Raw genomic sequence first — 18,434 nt, forward strand, 5'->3', positions numbered from 1 at the left:
TATAAAGTTATACTTCTAGGAAACACCTGTATCAGAACTTTTGTAAATTTTGGGTATAAAAGGTGATTGATTCACACTAAGAGATAAGAAATGCGCAATTGCGTGAACCTTTGGTGGAAGTTATGCCATTAGGAGGCTAGACGTTTCTCGTGGCGTATGTGGTGTACACGAAAGACTAGTGCATGGTGTTGTTGTTAGAAACCATTAAATACCGGTTAGCATTGGGTGAAACAATTGGTTGTTAGACAGCAGATGAAGGTGTAACGAATAGTTAATGATTGACGTTAAATAAGATGGATAAAGCAACGAAGTAACATTTTCCGAATTTCTGTATACTAAGAACGCGCTCCGGAAATTACGAACACGTTTGCTTCGATTTGCCAACTGCGAACGCGGTGACAGACAGACACGTCCAGTCACTCGGAGAGAGGTAAAAATTCAACTTCATAACTCTATCGCCACACTTGTTTTTCTAATGGTATATACCACATACACGCTAATCTGTACTTATTGTCTTCTGACAACACCATCATATAGTCTTCTGTGTATACCACATACACGCCAAACTGAAACATTGGCTTCTACTCCATTATCATCGTTGGGATTAAGATGTACGCGCGATCGGCTTAAGTTAAGAGAAACGACCAGCCTCCCAATGGCAGGGCTTCGACCAAAGGTTGACGCAATAGCGCTTATTCCTACCATTTGTGAATCAATCGCCTTATATACCCTAAATTTCCAAAAATTGTGTAAACGGTTTACGCTAGAAGTCAAACTTCAACAATAGCTATGTTCAAAATCATTTTAAGAATAACGTTCTTTAAAACAACTTAACTAGAATTAAGGTAAAATACTGACGATTAAAAAAATTAATATCATTTATATTTATTTAAATATTTAAGATAATTTTCTTTCTTCGGAACGACACAAGTGAAAGTTGATATAGAACGAGTAATGAAGATTGCATCTGAATCGAAACACTACACGCATATCAAAGTTAATATAAAGCGAGTAGGATAATATTATCTCTTACAAAACCATAACATTTTCTTATTGTAGAATGTTAAATGAAAATATATTAAGTATGTTTCGGCATTACGATTCTTTAAGTAGTTTTGAAGCTTTAAAGCTCTGTTTCATTTCAATATTCCAAGAAGATCTTTTATATTAATATATCAAATTTTTTGTTTACTTTTTAATTCAGCTTTACTACATTTATATACAGTGTAAACTTGAAATTTAACTTTCCTAGATTCACTAAATGTTACTTCGAAATGTTTTGGTAAGCGTTGTTCGGATTGGTTCCTTGAATTCGTGTGTCTTTGAGGAGGTCTTGACGGTTCACAGTGAGCCGAAAATTAAATACACATTTAAATGATGTAAATCAGGTCCTTAAATAGAACTATTGAGGATATACAGTAAAGGTTAAAGTAACCATTTCACACGCATATCAATTCTTACACGGTTGAATAAGGCTTACAGCAGAAAAACGTCTACCCTTAATCCACTAGATTTGAGCAGCAGATTTTGAGCAGCTATTTTGATAGACTAATCTATGGTAACTCATGTGTTTTGAAAACAATAATTTCAAAAAACACCTTTTACCGAGTCTATAGACACCTTTCTGGTATAATTATAATCCTCTATTAAGAATGATGGTTTAAACCTAACAAGAATTAAAAAGCACCAACGTCAATGGAATTTAAAAACACCAAATTAGTCTCAAAAAGACATTTTTTTAAAGGGTTTATTAACACTTTTTCTGGTATTAATATACACCTCTATTCAAAGTGATTAAAACACCTCACAGGATATAAAAAGCACCTTCAAATAAGGTATTATTTCGCACCGTTTTGAAAGGTGCGTATTGACATCCTCTCGAATGGTGCTTTTAAACACCAATAGAGGTGCTGCTGGGGATGCATTAGGAAACACCTCTAAAGGTGTCAAACAGTTCCATTTTTTTTAACAGTGCGCGTCGTCTGCTAAACGAAAGAAGTGCATAATTGAAGTATTTGAGATAATGTCTGGGCTCTGGTTACCCTTGAATTTTCTTAGTGGTCTGGTTGACCACTGACCCCCCTCCGATTTAACTTTTAAACTGGACCAGGCAATTTTTAAACTGGTCATTTGCTCTGTGCCACCGCCTTATTTCCCACGCTGGTTTCCTCTTGTCACTATAAAACCGAGACACCTAAGGATGTTGATACTCGTCCCATTTTCCCTCTTTATGTCTTGTGGATGTACTAATTATGTAAGCGTACTTTTCACAGCGATATCCAAAAGAGTTAATTATCTTCAGAGATATATTTGACCACTCATACTGATGCAAGGCCAAAAATGACCAAAATTATGGTCAAAACTGAAATTATTTTTACCTTTAGGGAGTCAATGATATTCGTTCCCACTTCTACTAGAGGAACAGATTCGGGAAATTTTTCAAAATCTTGAAGCGATTTTATGAAGTCCCCTGGTTTATTGACAATCATAGCCGAAAGCAAGACAGCCGAGAACGCCAAGCATACGAACCGAGAACCCAATTTCCAAAACGTTATTAAAATTCGTTGGCTACGTCTTTTGTCTCCCCTCTCAAACTCCAGGCAACCTTAATATTTTTGTTAAAATTTAGATTTAAAAATTTACAAGAATAGACCTAAGTGAAATACTCACATGTATTAATCAGAGGCGACATAAACACTATAAACGCCTTACTAAATATATTATCAGCTTTTGATCTTGGCTTTGCCATATGCCCAATAAACACGTATAATACGATGCAAGTTTATAATAGTGTTGAAAGAATGAGCCACACCTGAAAAAAGTGCTTGACTTAATATTAAGAATATGTTGTTCCATTATTTTCCCTCAAAATTGCAGACAAAAATAAAAATATGTTCTTCTGTTATGTCCTCATACTAACTAAACGGTTTGAACTTATCATAAATTATGAAAAAAACCGTTTTTACAAACGGAAAAAAACCTGATATATACTACATCGTTGATTTTGGGTCGCCACTCACTGTTCTTGTCACGGCTTCTAAAGGACAGATATTATTTATTCTAACCGTTTCATATAACACCACCATTTATTAAAGCGGTAACATTACGTCAAGACAATTAATTTCACTTGTCATGACAGCATCAACTATTAAAGCGCTAATATTACGTCATGACAATTAATTTCACATGTCACAGCTAAAAACTGTCGATTCTTATCAGGGGCGTCAACTTCATTATCTACACATTTTCTTTACTTTTTATTTCGGCTGACATTTTTTGAAGCTAAAAATAAATAATTTTTGCCATAACAACGAAGTTATGGTAAAAATGTCAGCCGAAATAAAAAGTAAAGAAAATGTGTTAAGATAATGAAGTTGACGCCCCTGATAAGAATCGACAGTTTTTAGCTGTGACATGTGAAATTAATTGTCATGACGTAATATTAGCGCTTTAATAGTTGATGCTGTCATGACATGTGATATTAATTGTCTTGACGTAATGTTACCGCTTTAATAAATGGTGGTGTTATATGAAACGGTTAGAATAAATAATATCTGTCCCTTAGAAGCCGTGACAAGAACAGTGAGTGGCGACCCAAAATCAACGATGTAGTATATATCAGGTTTTTTCCGTTTGTAAAAATGGTTTTTTTATAATGTGTCCCTTCCTTGAAAGGCTTGGTCTTACTAATTATGAAATATGAAATGATTAATTTCAAACGGAATGGATGTTTATGTGTCCCTTCCATGAAAGGCTTGGTCTTACTGATAATGAAACGAATCGGAGAACGACAGAGATACGTGCGTAGTAACTCAAAGAGAGTCCAAGTCTCAACAAAACGAATCGGAGATACGTGCATTTCAACCTCAATGCCTTGGAGTTACGAGAATTTTGAACTCGAGCATGTCGATAAAAGAGATACGTGCATTTTAACCTCAGTGCCTTGGAGTTACGAGAATTTTGAACTCGAGTACGTCGTTAAAAGATCCCCCACCATGATAAGAGCTAGATAGAGACCACCCTCGAGAATGACCTATGCGACTTACGCTTTTAGCAGCACAAGGGTTAAAAACGAATTGTCGTTTATTCGCGTGAAGCCTTAGCGTTGTCATTTCTGCACCTCAAAAAACTTACGCGGAGGGGTCCTGTTTGCAGCACAACGGTTAACAAGTTGGGAAACCAAAATAAACCTCTCCGAGCCGAGACGAATTTACTTTCTAAACACAGGTCCACCAGCCGATGAGAAAAACCGGAAATAAATAGTTCCAATTGGCGAAATATTGCCAAGGTCTTTAGCAAAGGCATAAGCGTTTAACAATTTCCTTTGTATCCTCAATAACTCTAATGAGGACCTAAAATGTATCACTGAAGGGTGTATTTAACTTTCGGCTCACTCTGAACCGTTAACAACTCCTATAAGAGGAGGCGAAACAAGGTCATTTCTAGTTTAAATCTAGGGTATCTTATTTCACAGACCCAATCGTTTCAACACTTGTAGATAGATGAAGAATTAACATCCATATTATCTAATGAATATAAAAAATGCGATTACACTATATATAAATGTAGTAAAGCTGAATTAAAAAGAAAACACCAAATTTGAAATGTTGATATCAAAAGATGTTCTTGGAATATTAAGATGAAACAGAGCTTTATAGCTACACAACTACTTAAAGAATCGTAATGCCGAAAAATATTTAAAATATTTCCATTTAATATTCTGCAAAAAGGAAATGTTATCGTTTTGTAAGAGATCTTATCATCCTACTCGCTTTATATTAACTTTGATATGCGTGTAGTGTTTCGATTCGGATGCAATCTTCATTACTCGTTCTATATAAACTCTCACTTGTGTCATTACATAGAAATAAGTTTATCTTAAATAATTAATTAAATATAAATGATATTAATTATTTTAATCGCCAGTAAATAACTTTAAAAATAGTTAAATCGATCGTACGGGAATATTTATCCTTCTTAAGATTGGATTCTATTACAAGTAGGCTAGGAATATAAATATTTTAAAGACCAATAAGGTGGTCGATTATTCAAATTAAGAGTTGGCTCAACTTAAGGCAATAACTCTCTATATGGAGTTAGTTTTCTATGTAGGTCAGATTATATTTAAAGCTTCTCGGTTTAACCACTCTTAAACTTCAATATCAGAAACAAAAATTTACTTCCCTCGTGTGGAATGAAGTATATTTTTAAATTCTATATTTAGTTTCGAATGTACTTTGTGTTCAGGGATCTTTCTACATATTCATTCATGTTTTAATAACACGCCCAATCGATAACATACCGATTGGGTTAAGGATGTATAAAAGGGGAGACTCGTTCTGGAAAAGGGGCAGATATTTTAATTGATTTAACCATTGATAGATGGCTAATGATCTACATTAATGAATTTATCATAATCTCACGAGATCCACACAATTGGATTATAATTTGCGATTTATTAACGTTGTTATTCTAGGTTCTCATTGCCTCATATTTAACCCTACAAAAACTTGCGCTAAGTTTCATTCAAAATTCGACCTATATTAACTGTTGTTTAGCGTGTTCTTTAATACCCATTTTAAAAGAATATTATGAAGCAATTTAAGAATAAATAATTTTTTATCAAAAAAAAATAAATAAATAAAAAAGGAAAAAAAGCACTTGTTTCTATCTTAAGAAAAGAAATCGAAAAAGAGAAAATTTCCTTTGTATTGAATGTGTTCCCAATACAAAGACAATTTCCCAAAGTTTCCATCCCTTCAATTTGAAAGCGCGCCAAATAAAATTGTCCAATAAAGAAAAAGTGGGCGTCAAAAAGTACCACGTGGCTTAAGAGGAAGTGACGTCCATTTGGATTGAGAGAAAATTTTCGAAGTATCCGAATGACGATAAGGATTGGGGTTAGAGAATGCGGTTTGTTCGGTTAACTCCGAATGAGCCCGATCCGAATCATAAGGATTCGGAGTGATCCGAATGATTTTCGACTTTTAGAGAATAGCCTCCCTGGAATGTTAGACCATTATGTTCAAAGGCCAGATGATTTAGAGGCAGTAACGTTAGCTCAATTTGCGGCTTGGTATGAGTTTTCCAAAAATCGTAGAGTTTCGAAAACTCAAAGTCATATTGATGACGGTGAGAACGATGAAGTTCAATGTGGTAAATGGTTAAAACTGAAAAATGATTCAGGGTTTATTAGAAAACGTGGTCATTCTAAAGTTATAAGGTATCGTAGATTCAATTTAGTGAAAGAACCCGAACAGTATTATCGTGAGCAAATCATGTTATTCTCGCCATGGCGTGATGAGAGTAGAGATATTTTGACAAAGGATGTAAAATCTGAGTATGAGCTTAGACTTGAGATTATAACGGAATCTAGAAAAGAATTTCATAATGAAATTGACGAAGTAGCTATTGAACAGGCTGTGAGAGATTTTAAAAGTGAAGCTATTGAAGCTGATCTTACTAATTAACCTGAATTGGAACATCAAAATGAAATAGATAGGTCTTTAATTGTTGAAGATTCTGAATTTATAATTAATACAGTGGAAGAGGCAATAGGAAATATTAACAGAGATATTCTTGATGGTAATGCGGAAAAAACTGTTGCTCCATCAGTCACGTTAGTTAATGATTCAGAATACAATGCCCTTGTTAGAAAGCTAAATTTGAAACAGAAAGAAATATTTTATGAAGTTCTGCACCATTTAAAGTGCAAAGAAACGCCTTTACGGCTATTTGTTACAGGAGGCGCTGGTGTTGGAAAAAGCGTTTTGATAAGTGCCGTATTTGAATCTGTTACTAGATTTTACAATAAGCAACCAGGGTCTAATCCCTCGGAGGTTAAAGTTCTGCGATGCGCACCTACGGGCAAGGCTGCCTTTAATATAGGTGGGGCGACTTTGCATAGTACCTTTTGTCTACCCGTTAGTCAATTTGCCGGAAACATTTCCAGATTAGAAAGTGAAACTCTTCACAATTGTAGGTTGATGTATGGTCAAGTGAAATTGGTAATTATTGACGAAATATCAATGGTTGGTGCGAAGGTTTTTAACCGAGTAAACTCTAGAATGCAAGAGATAATGGGTTGCCCAGATTATTTCGGTGGTGTGTCTGTACTTTTAGTTGGAGATTTTAACCAACTTAGACCCGTCCGGGATCATTTCGCTTTTCAAAGTCAAAGTGATAGTGACAATCCATATGCGTCTTTAATTGGAAACCCAATATGGGAGGAATTCCAATTTAGTGAGCTTGAAGAAATTATGAGGCAAAAAGATGATAAGAGGTTTGCGGAAGCTTTGAATAGAATGTCTGTGGGAACTATGAATCAGGATGATATTGACTTATTCGAAAGTTTAGAAGTAAACAGAGAGCGTGTACCGCCAAAAGAAGCGATACATCTTTTCCCTACTTACGTTGAAGTCAACCAATTTAACCAAGAGACTCTATTAAAGATGAGTATGGAAAAGTGTATTTCATTTTCAGTAGATGTTGTAAATGGTGATCTTAGTAGCGAAGTTAAAAGTAACATTCTTTCCCAAATTCAAACGTTAGCAACGTCTGATACGTATGGTCTCCCTAATGAACTAACACTCGCTTGTGGTGCGAGATATATGATGACTAACAACGTCGATACGTCTGATGGACTTACGAATGGTGCGACAGGTTGGTTAAGGAAGATAGAGTACGGCACTAATAGGCTCGGGGAACAAATTCCGTTCAGGGTTTGGATTGAGTTTGCTGATGGTAATGTTGGGAAGTTGTTGAGGCAAAAGTGTCTTGGATTGTACGAGCAGAATAACTATAACAGGAATTGGACTCCTGTCGAGAAGGTTATTAAGGCATTTAGTAGAAAATGGAGGCAAAATAATGTTTCAGTCTCTAGGAGACAGTTTCCTTTGGTAATTTCTATTACGATACACAACAGTCAAGGCGATACATACTCGTCCGTAGTAGTGCATTGTAATCCCAGAAAAAAATTAGAGAGAACTCATTTATATGTTGCTTGCACTAGGGCGAGAAACGCCTCCGGTTTGTATTTTGAGGGTAAATTTCAAGTTCCAAATGCGCCTAAAAACAATCAAGTAGAATTGGAACTTCGAAGATTACGAGATACAAAGAGTATTGCATTACCGTTTTTGAACGAAAAGGTGTACATTTATGTTCATAATGTGCAATCCTTAAACGCACATTTGGAAGATATTTTAGCAGACACGGTAATAATCAATGCCTAGTTATTATGCTTTGTTGAAACGTGGAAGAAAGATACCGATTATTTTAGTGTGCCATCCTTTAAGGAAGTGGGAGGTACACTCTTAAAAAAATCCGTGCAATGTGCGTTCAAATCTGAATGCTAGCGTTCAAATTTAATAGAAGCACCGTTCAATACGGTTTCTTTCTCAAAAAGCATGCAAAGACATCCAAAGCGTTCAAATAAATTTACCAATCGAGCTAACATCCCATCTCAGCCTTGCACCAGGGGATGAGAGTTTCCCTCCCCTAGACTAACCACCTTTTAGTCGTTTCAATACTTTCTCGGTTATATTGGCCAAACTATGGCTTTTAAGGGTGTTCGTAGCGTCAATTTAACTTAAACGTAAACTGTACGAATCTTTTGTTAAAATGAGGATTTTCCAAGAAAAAGAGAAACATCTGAATAGCCTGTAAAAGCAGCGAGGCTTGCCTTGCAGTCGTTTTTTTTTTGTTGGACTTTTTGGTCTCTCAGCCGCGCATTCACAACTTGACTCGGATCATCGGATGCTATACTAAAAGACGTTATAGATAATTTAAACGAATATTAAACGGTTTCTAAGGTAAGTAAAATTTTCATTACTATATCGTTAATTAGTATTTTTAAGTGAAATTGAAAAGAATATAAATGTGAAAATAATTTATAACAGTGGAAAGGTTAGTCGTTGGTAGTGAATTATTCACAGGATTCAAAATTTAGTGCCACATATTTTAGTAATATAATGTTTCAAACGTAACTTTATTTATCATAAGTATATAATGTTGTTTAGCACTAAATATCGTTACCGTAGCTTAACTCTGTCGCCAAACTGATCAACATTCCTTTCTTTCCCGCCAAAAACTTGAGTCATAATTTTAAAGGAGTGGAAAAACACGTCCTTGCAAGGCTATAGGCTTATATCTCTTACCTCGGTAGCATCCCCCTCACGGAAAAATTTCAGTATCTCGCCTACGAAGCTCTACCAAAAAGTTTACTGTTTGAACAAGTAAGGGGGATCACGCTGAGCTAAGAGATAGAAGGGCATAGAATTGTGACACGTGGTACCGAATTTACTCTATAGCACGAAAAGAGGGGTCCGACCAGAGAGGAGAGAAAGAGGGAGAGAGAATCAGTATAGGCAGCCGTGATCCATGCGTGGTGAAAACGGGGGTAAATCTAGGGAACACCGCGGTGCCTATGCGCTGCTTTCTCGCGCACAGTTGACGTAGGGATGACAGAGATACCGCGAGGAGGTCAATGCCCATTGCGCAAAGGACAAACTAAACGACGAAACGTACCGAAAATTGTTTTTACTACCCCCTATTTTCCCATTTTTCGGCGGATTTTATAAAGCGCGTTTTGGTCCGACAGTTGTAAGATAGTTTATGGAATCTTTTTTGATCGAAGAGAAGGGATGAGGTTAGAGAGTTAGATTTTAATCTGAAACATAACCAATTCCATCCCTGTTTTATGCCTACACTTTAGTTAATTGGGGGAGAATCTATAGGGTTTTTATAGGGGAGTAATCGATTGAGTTTAGACCGACCCATAAACTCCAAACGCGAAGGCGCACGCCATCAATTTTAGAATTATGGTTCGGTCTATAGACCCGAGTTTATAGTAGGAGTAATTTTAAGAAAACGACTCCCATAGAGATATTTGCTCGTGAATGGACTTTTCTTCATAGACAGCTAACAGATGAAACCTTGCATGCAACGTCATACCCTTCTATTTATTACTTCGTTGCCATTCATTCACTGGGTGGAGAAGAGCTTTCCACCCAGCGTGGGGGCTACATGATGTCAGACTATCATCCCCCTTTGCCCAAGTGTTGGCTCCCTTAAATACGAGTGACATTTGATGAGGGTGTTGTACCGGTTTGCTGTAAATTCTGGGAAATTATTTCCAGGTTTCACAATGCCGGCTCACTTCTTATGCTCAATATGCGGACTTAAACGGCCTACAGCTTTAGCGTGGCTACAACATAGTAGAATTTTGCACCAGCACGAACCAAACAGAGTTTTCCAATGCAGCTTTGACGATTGCTCAGTCTATTTTAAAAACTACAATTCCCTTAAGAGTCATGTTTACCGGACTCACTTAAAGAAATCTGTTAAATTACTGCCAACCGTAGCAGAAATACAAAATAATGAAGTTAATGACACTCAAATGCTTGATGTAAGCGATGCGGCGATTTTAGAAATTAATGAAACGAACTATCGTGCAAAAAAAGTTGAATACGAGAATACTTTAGACAATTTACAGAAAGAAGCGGCTTTAATGATTCTAAAATTACGGGAGAAACACAAACTGCCACATAACGTTTCTTCAAGTATATCACACAGTTTTGCTGGGCTGCTAGAAAATTGTATAGAGGCTTGTATTAAATTTAGTGATGTAAAAGCCAATGAGGATTTGGGCGAATTATGCGCCTCCAAAGTATCACATTCCGTTTTAGGTGTTATAACGAGCAACTACCAATTAGAAAATTATTGTAGGGAGAAACTAAGTTTAATCGAACCCATTGAATATATCCTTGGAGTTAATAGAACGCGTGGAAAGGTTTTTAAGGACAGCTTTAGCTACGTACCCATAAGTCAAGTATTAAAAAATTTGCTATCGCACAACGATGTCTGGAGTGAAATGACCAAAAAGAAAAAAGAGTCAAGTTCCCAATTTTTATACGATTTTGACGATGGAGATATTTATAAAAACCACCCCATATTTTCCACTGACCCTCACTGCCTTAGACTTCATTTTTATGTAGACGAAGTCGAACTGAATAATCCTCTAGGAGCGAAAAGAGGAAAACATAAAGTCACTCTAGTATACTACATGCTGGGAAATTTAAATCCCGTTTATCGGAGCAAATTAAGCTGCATAAAATTAGCACTGGTTGTTAAACACTTATTCGTTAAAAAATACGGATACAATAAAATTTTAAAGCCACTTTTGGAAGATCTCGAAAAACTTCAATCGACTGGATTAGAAATTAATTCTATCAAAGTTAAAGCTTGTTTAGCCACAATTTCTGGAGATAATCTGTCCAGTCACGGCATCGGCGGTTTTAATCAGTCTTTTTCCGCGGGTCGTATATGCCGCTTTTGCATGACTAAGAAAGAAAATATTTCCCAGTGTTTTGAAGAGAAATATATGATTTTAAGAAATGAAAAAATACATGAATATCATCTGGAGGCAGTTATTCAAAACTCTGAAAACTCATTAGCATATGAAGTTAAAGGGCCATGCCCATTTTCTATTCTACCCCATTTCAAGGTTACCGAATCATTGCCTCCAGATGTTATGCATGATTTCTACGAAGGTGTAGTTCCAAAAGTTCTAAAATTAATATTAAGTCATATTGTTAAATCCGGTATTTTAACTTTAGAAGATGTTAACCATAAAATACAAATTTTTCCATATGGCGAATTACATATTAAAAATAAAAGTGTTCTTTTATCCGATCATATATTAAAGGGAAAAGGAACACTGTGTGGTTCAGCAGCTCAGAAAAAAAATCTCCTTTATTTTTTTCCATTGATTTTTGGAGCAGTAGTTCCGGTCAATAATAAGTATTGGGCCATACTTTTAGTTTTATTACAAATTTCTCAAATAATAACAGCGCCAGTAATAGATGTAAACTGGCTTCCTTTCCTGTACGATAGGATAGTTGATTTTTGTGAAATGCTTAAAGATTTTCCCGAAGCAAATTTTACACCTAAAATTCATTATTTAATCCATTACCCTAGACTGATAAAAATGTATGGCCCATTAATACGTCTATGGTGCATGAGATTTGAAGCTAAGCACCAATACTTTAAACGTATTGCTTGCAATTCGTACAATTTTAGAAATATTAGCGCTACCCTATCAAAAAGGCATCAGTTTCTGCAGTGCTTTGAACAAAGTGGCGAAAGCGGCTTAGAAACAGGTGATTTTATTAGAGAGATGAAGGTGGAATTCGGTCAGCTTCCCGATAAACTAAAATTGAAATTGAGAGAAATCGGTGTAAATAAAACTAACATAACAAAAATAGCTTCAGAAATATGCTATAATTCCATAACCTACAAAATTGGTTATATATACAACTTAGACTCATCAGACGATTTAAAGTTTTTAAAGATTTACTACCTTGTTCAGTGTGATCAAAACTGGCACGTTTGTGGCAGAGTTGTTTATTGCTCTGAGTACTTAGAACATTATAATTCTTATATAGTCAAAGAATCAAATGAGTGGTATATTTTGAATCCCGGGGATGAAAACGATAATTGGCCATTACAAATTTACAATCTGAATAATATTGGAAATGTTTTAACATTGTATCATAAATTAATAACTGAATAATGTGCTTAGAATGGCTGAATTTATCTACCATGTCGCCTGCGAAAAAAATAAAAAGATTTTTAAGTGCAAGGATTCAGTCAGTAAAGAAGATTTTTTGGAGGGATTGAAAAATCTGTTTCAAACATCTTCCATCAAAACAGTCCAAATATTTGAAAGCGAAATCTTTAACGAATGGGTAGACTATGATTTCGATCAAGGCCTACCGCCAACAAAATCCAAGTTAAATTTAATTTCTGAGGTCAACAAAGAGGACACACCAGAGATGTAAGTTTATAATCTATATGGGAAGCAGGACGGGTATTTTAAGCATTAATAGCGTTTTCTCTATTTCAAAATGTAGCAATACAGAGGATTCATCAATTACAACTATTAATGGTGACTTGTTTATGGACAAGCAAAGCTTAAGTGATCCCGATGGGTCATTTTCAACTTACGAAAACTTGGGAAAACTACCCCTAGTTTATTTTCCTCCAAAGTTTCCAAGGGTAATTATGGAGATGATAGCAAACAAAGACCCCAGAATATTTCACAGAACATACGCACCTCAAATCGTTAAAACACTATTCGAGGATATCAACAAGTATACATGGTAGACTAAATAATTTGTTTTATGCCTTATTGAGGTGCCCTATACTCCTTGTACTTTGTGTAATCTCTAAATGAAGCATTAAGTAGAAGAATCGATAAAAAATTCATTTGGTTTTCCTCCTCAACCTCCTTATAATATCATTCTACAGAGAACTTCAAAATAGTTCACAATTATCAAACTTTTTAGGTATCTTAGCCGTGAAGAGTTTCACCGAGTTGGAGCAGCTCTAATAGAAAAATACCCTTTTCTAAGAGACAGACATTCGCAGAGCGTTTATGTAATTAAATAGCAGTTAATTTAACAAACTTTGTCTTTTAGTAAGTTTAAGTATGTTTAAAGGGAAGTTGGATGGAAGCTTTGAAAATAAAATTTAGGCATGAAAGGTTAAAGAACCCGGATGTTCCAGAAATTAAAAAAATGAAAGGCCGTTTCGCTAGTAAGCGACCTTTAGAAGAAAGTAATGGTTCTGAACCCAAAATTCCAAAAGTACCTGAAAAGTTGGCAACAAACCGACCTACCCCTCTTGTAATATATTTTTTAAACAAAATTGTGTAGTTGTTAACCCAAAATTAATTTGTCACAACCTGCCCACGTTTCAGTTAATGTCTAGCATGGCTGAGGATGCAGACTCAATATAATTTCATCTAAAGTCTTTGGGCAAAGAAATAGAGAAAGCTCCAGCCTCCAGAAATGAAAACTTGATTGAAGAAAAAATGTTCAGAACCGGCATGTTCCGCCAAAAATTTGCGCTTACCCACCAAACTAGTGAAGTAATCGGAAAATTCGCAATTTTGAAGGAAAAAAATCAGGTAATGTACATGGACATCCACTTTTGAATCGAACTATGACACCTATAATTTAAATCCTACTTAGTTGGTGAAGGAACTTAACAGAATTCAAAATATTCGACCATCTGCGGAAAAAGTTTTGCTCCACCATATAAAACCAATTACAAAAAGAATAATTGAGCTGACTAGAAAGAGCAAAAACCCATTAACAAAAAAAATTCACTCCTTGCTGAAACAGTGTGAAGAAACTTTATCTGCCGATGCATTTCAAGGTACAGTACATGCAATTACAAGACAAACTAGATGAGACTACTCAAAATATCACCTATACGCAGTTTCACATCTAATTTTATCTTTTAAAATATTTTGTTTTTGATGAAACTATTATAACATTTAATAAGTATTTATACGTATTCCCTTTTAGAAAGAGAGCTTGATGCGTGTTTGCTTTTAATACCATCTATTTTCAACGAGAAACTAGAACTCTTGTGCTGTTTTGACGTAAGTTGATTATAAATGAAAGGGAGCAGGAAGTCCTTATGCTGTAAATTAAAATAATGTTGGTTTTTAGGAGCCCCAAGATAGCACCCCAACGTTAATTTTCTATAATGAAGACATATTCTCGTCGACATACGATTTAATAATTGAAGGTGAATCCTTTGAGGTGGATTCAATTAAAATGGCTATCGTGTCATGGTTTTCAGGGTTTTATACCTTTCAATTACAATACCCCAAGGGCTTAAAGAAAACATTGGAGTATTTTCAAAAAATAATTTTCAAAATTGACGATGGCACGAAGCTGTCTAATCCCGTTATTAGCGCTGTAAATAAATTAATGGCATAATTGATATTTATTTTATGATTAAATACCAAATTAAAAAATGGTTCAAACATCAATACATGCCTAATTATTTTTGCATAGAGGTGTATCCTATATAATTTTTATCCCGGGAAATTTTGAATAGTATAAATATTTAAGGTTTATACAGAGAAAAACACGATGTTTTATTTCTAAATAAAGCATTTTATTTAATCAGCTATAACTTGCTTTTCACCATAATAACGTTAAATATTCAAATTAATCATATCTCATAGTCAGAGATAATGTTGTGCGATGTAGAGAGTAATATAAATACATGTTCTCAATCTCATTTGTTAAGGCTAACGTATTCCTCAGGTGGTCTCGGAGTGAGTGGACAAAATGCTAAATGTCGTTTATTTTAATGCCCGAAGCGTAGCATTGCTGATTTGAACAAAAGAACGATCATATTTGAACGCACAAAGCTAGATAATTTGAACGCTAAAACGCCATTTTTGAACGCCTAAAACTAGCTGATTTGAACGCCAAAACGGTCCTTTTTGAACGCACAAAGCTAACTAAATTGAACGCCAAAACTACCATTTTTAAACGTTTAAAACAAGCTGAAGGAACGCCAAAACGGCCCTTTTTGAACGCACAAAGCTAACTAAGTTGAACGCCAAAACGACCATTTTTAAACGTTTAAAACAAGCTGATTGGAACGCCAAAACGGCCCTTTTTGAACGCACAAAGCTAACTAAATTGAACGCCAAAACGACCATTTGTAAACGCTTAAAACAAGCTGAATTGAACGCCAAAACGGCCCTTTTTGAACGCACAAGGCTAACTAAATTGAACGCCAAAACGGCCATTTTTGAACGCCTAAAACTACCTAATTTGAACGCCAAAGCGACCCTTATTGAACGCACAAAGCTAACTAAAACGAACGTCGAAGCGACTAGTTTTGCACGAACAAAGCGTGCTAATTTGAACGATATCCTTGCGCGCTAATTTGAACGCAGCAAGCGTTCTAGAGTAAACGCTATTATTGCGTTCTAATTTGAACGCTTCCCAAACGTTCAATTTTGAACGAAATGGCGTGCTGCCACAGTGGCAAGGCATTGAACGCCTAAACGTTCAAAATTGAACGCCAATTTTTAAGAGTGTATTTATCTGCCAAGAACGGCACGTAGAATTGCGTTTGGTTCTTCCATTTATTTAAAAGGCACACCCGAAAATGTAGTTAACGATTTGGATAATAGGGTTTTGAGAACCGATAGACCTTTCAGAAATTCGCATGTGGAACGTGGCTGGTTGGATGTTTCCATTGAAAATGAACCGATGACTGTTGTTTTGTTGTACAAACCGCCCGGAGCGAGTTTGAGATCAGTTTTTGAGGATTTTAATCCTTTATTCGATATTAGATACGATGCCTCTGTTCCGACAGTTGTAGTTGGAGATTTTAACATACAATTTTTAAAAAGTAAAACGGCCCTGAAAATGTTCTTTGATTCTTTTAACATGTCTCTACTGCCGGGTCTTGAAGAGAAAATTTCAACTGACTATCATTGCCAGTGAGATTTAGCGTTCGGAAACAAACTTTTTCAAGACAGATTCGAGGCCTCTTACAGAGAATCGTACTATTCTTATCATAAAGGAATATGTTTCGTTAAAAAGAAATAGCTGTAGAAGTTTAATATACCGTTATGGTTGGTGAACCTCCTAGCTGTAGAAGCTTTGTATTATAACCCTGTGAAAGTCCTAGCTGTAGAAGCTTTGTATTATAACCCTGTGAAAGTCCTAGCTCTCGAAGCTTTGTATTATAAATCCGTGAAAGTGCTAGCTCTCGAAGCTTTGTGTTATAAATCCGTGAAAGTCCTAGCTCTCGAAGCTTTGTATTTAAATCCGTGAAAGTTCTAGCTCTCGAAGCTTTGTGTTATAAATCCGTGAAAGTTCTAGCTCTCGAAGCTTTGTATTATAAATCCGTGAAAGTCCTAGCTCTCGAAGCTTTGTATTATAAATCCGTGAAAGTCCTAGCTCTCGAAGCTTTGTTTTATAAATCCGTGAAAGTCCTAGCTCTCGAAGCTTTGAATTATAACCCTGTGAAAGTCCTAGCTCTCGAAGCTTTGTATTATAACCCTGTGAAAGTCCTAGCTCTCGAAGCTTTGTATTATAGCCCTGTGAAAGCGCTAGCTCTCGAAGCTTTGTATTATAAATCCGTGAAAGTCCTAGCTCTCGAAGCTTTGTATTATAAATCCGTGAAAGTCCTAGCTCTCGAAGCTTTGTTTTATAAATCCGTGAATGTCCTAGCTCTCGAAGCTTTGAATTATAACCCTGTGAAAGTCCTAGCTCTCGAAGCTTTGTATTATAACCCTGTGAAAGTCCTAGCTCTCGAAGCTTTGTATTATAGCCCTGTGAAAGCGCTAGCTCTCGAAGCTTTGTATTATAGCCCTGTGAAAGCGCTAGCTCTCGAAGCTTTGTATTATAGCCCTGTGAAAGCGCTAGCTCTCGAAGCTTTGTATTATAACCCTGTGAAAGCCCTAGCTCTCGAAGCTTTGTATTATAACCCTGTGAAAGCCCTAGCTCTCGAAGCTTTGTATTATAACCCTGTGAAAGCCCTAGCTCTCGAAGCTTTGTATTATAACCCTGTGAAAGCCCTAGCTCTCGAAGCTTTGTATTATAACCCTGTGAAAGCATTAGCACTCGAAGCTTTGTAAAGCCAGCCGTAATCAATGGTTGATGGAAATCCTAGCTCTCGAAGCTTTGTATTATAACCCGAAAGGGTTAGTGATAGTCCTAGCTCTCGAAGCTTTGTATTATAACCCGAAAGGGTTAGTGATAGTCCTAGCTTTCGAAGCTTTGTATTATAACCCGAAAGGGTTAGTGAAGTCCTAGCTCTCGAAGCTTTGTAAAGTCAGCCGTAATCAATGGTTGATGGAAATCCTAGCTCTCGAAGCTTTGTATTATAACCCGCAAGGGTTAGTGATAGTCCTAGCTCTCGAAGCTTTGTAAAGTCAGTCGTAATCAATGGTTGATGGAAATCCTAGCTGTATAGGAGCTTTGTATGATGAAAGAGGTATCTTTGAAAGTAATGCATAATTAGTGGCGTAGCGTGAGGGGGTGAAAGGATCTCTATTCTAGGGGATTAGACTGTACTGTTTAGTCGAAACTTGAAAGCGCTTACCTAACATTGTAATGCTGATAATATTCATCAAAGCTGCTATAAGTATGCGAGTTGAGAGAAAATTCTCGGAATTGAAATGGATCAAATGTATTAGTCTTCAATGTCTAAGTCGAGATTAACAAATCTCCTTATCTTGACAATCGAACAATAGGTATAAATCAACTTTTATCACCATACTAAAGACTTGGACGAACTACCATTGGCTGATCGTGCGCAACTCTGGTTTCAGCACGATGGGGCACCGCCGCACTTTGGCCGTCAAGTGCGGGCATATCTAGACGAGACGTTTGGCCCAAGATGGATTGATCGAGCGGGACCCACGCCTTGGCCTGCCAGATCGCCAGACCTTACACCACTCGACTACTTCCTTTGGGGCCGCGTGAAGGATTTAGTTTACGCAACGGAAGTCCCTGACGAAGAAACCCTTCGCGCGAGGATCTTTGGTGCGTTTGACATCATCAGGCAAAATGGCGAGACAAGGAGGGCATGCTTTTCCATACGGC

At 36.3% G+C, this 18,434-nt stretch overlaps 2 protein-coding genes across 2 annotated transcripts; both read left to right on the forward strand.

Annotated features, from left to right (window-relative positions):
- Positions 1-8,318: 8,318 nt before the first annotated feature.
- LOC149663750 (uncharacterized) lies at positions 8,319-14,170 on the forward strand. The gene is made up of 7 exons (XM_089841905.1): positions 8,319-8,810; positions 12,581-12,835; positions 12,912-13,160; positions 13,347-13,437; positions 13,500-13,685; positions 13,760-13,969; positions 14,034-14,170. The coding sequence occupies exons 2-6, from the start codon at positions 12,582-12,584 to the stop codon at positions 13,796-13,798; spliced, it is 819 nt and encodes a 272-aa protein (XP_089698031.1). The 5' UTR covers positions 8,319-8,810; position 12,581; the 3' UTR covers positions 13,799-13,969; positions 14,034-14,170.
- LOC149663751 (uncharacterized) lies at positions 10,145-12,152 on the forward strand. The gene is made up of 2 exons (XM_089841965.1): positions 10,145-11,600; positions 12,079-12,152. The coding sequence occupies exons 1-2, from the start codon at positions 10,145-10,147 to the stop codon at positions 12,150-12,152; spliced, it is 1,530 nt and encodes a 509-aa protein (XP_089698091.1).
- Positions 14,171-18,434: the final 4,264 nt, after the last annotated feature.

This window comes from Phalangium opilio, unplaced genomic scaffold, assembly GCF_054372755.1.
Source record: "Phalangium opilio isolate 3A_F unplaced genomic scaffold, DU_Popi_V2 ptg000061l_1, whole genome shotgun sequence".
Taxonomy (NCBI): Eukaryota; Metazoa; Arthropoda; class Arachnida; order Opiliones; family Phalangiidae; genus Phalangium; species Phalangium opilio.

Excerpts from the sequence above, each read along its gene's own strand:
- LOC149663751 (XM_089841965.1), top strand. The coding sequence starts at position 10,145 with ATGCCGGCTCACTTCTTATGCTCAATATGCGGACTTAAACGGCCTACA. Across the intron at positions 11,601-12,078 it reads AAGTCATATTGTTAAATCCG|AAATATTAGCGCTACCCTAT; the intron begins GTATTTTAACTT and ends GTACAATTTTAG.
- LOC149663750 (XM_089841905.1), top strand. The coding sequence starts at position 12,582 with ATGGCTGAATTTATCTACCATGTCGCCTGCGAAAAAAATAAAAAGATT. Across the intron at positions 13,161-13,346 it reads GATATCAACAAGTATACATG|GTATCTTAGCCGTGAAGAGT; the intron begins GTAGACTAAATA and ends CAAACTTTTTAG. Across the intron at positions 13,438-13,499 it reads GACATTCGCAGAGCGTTTAT|GGAAGTTGGATGGAAGCTTT; the intron begins GTAATTAAATAG and ends GTATGTTTAAAG.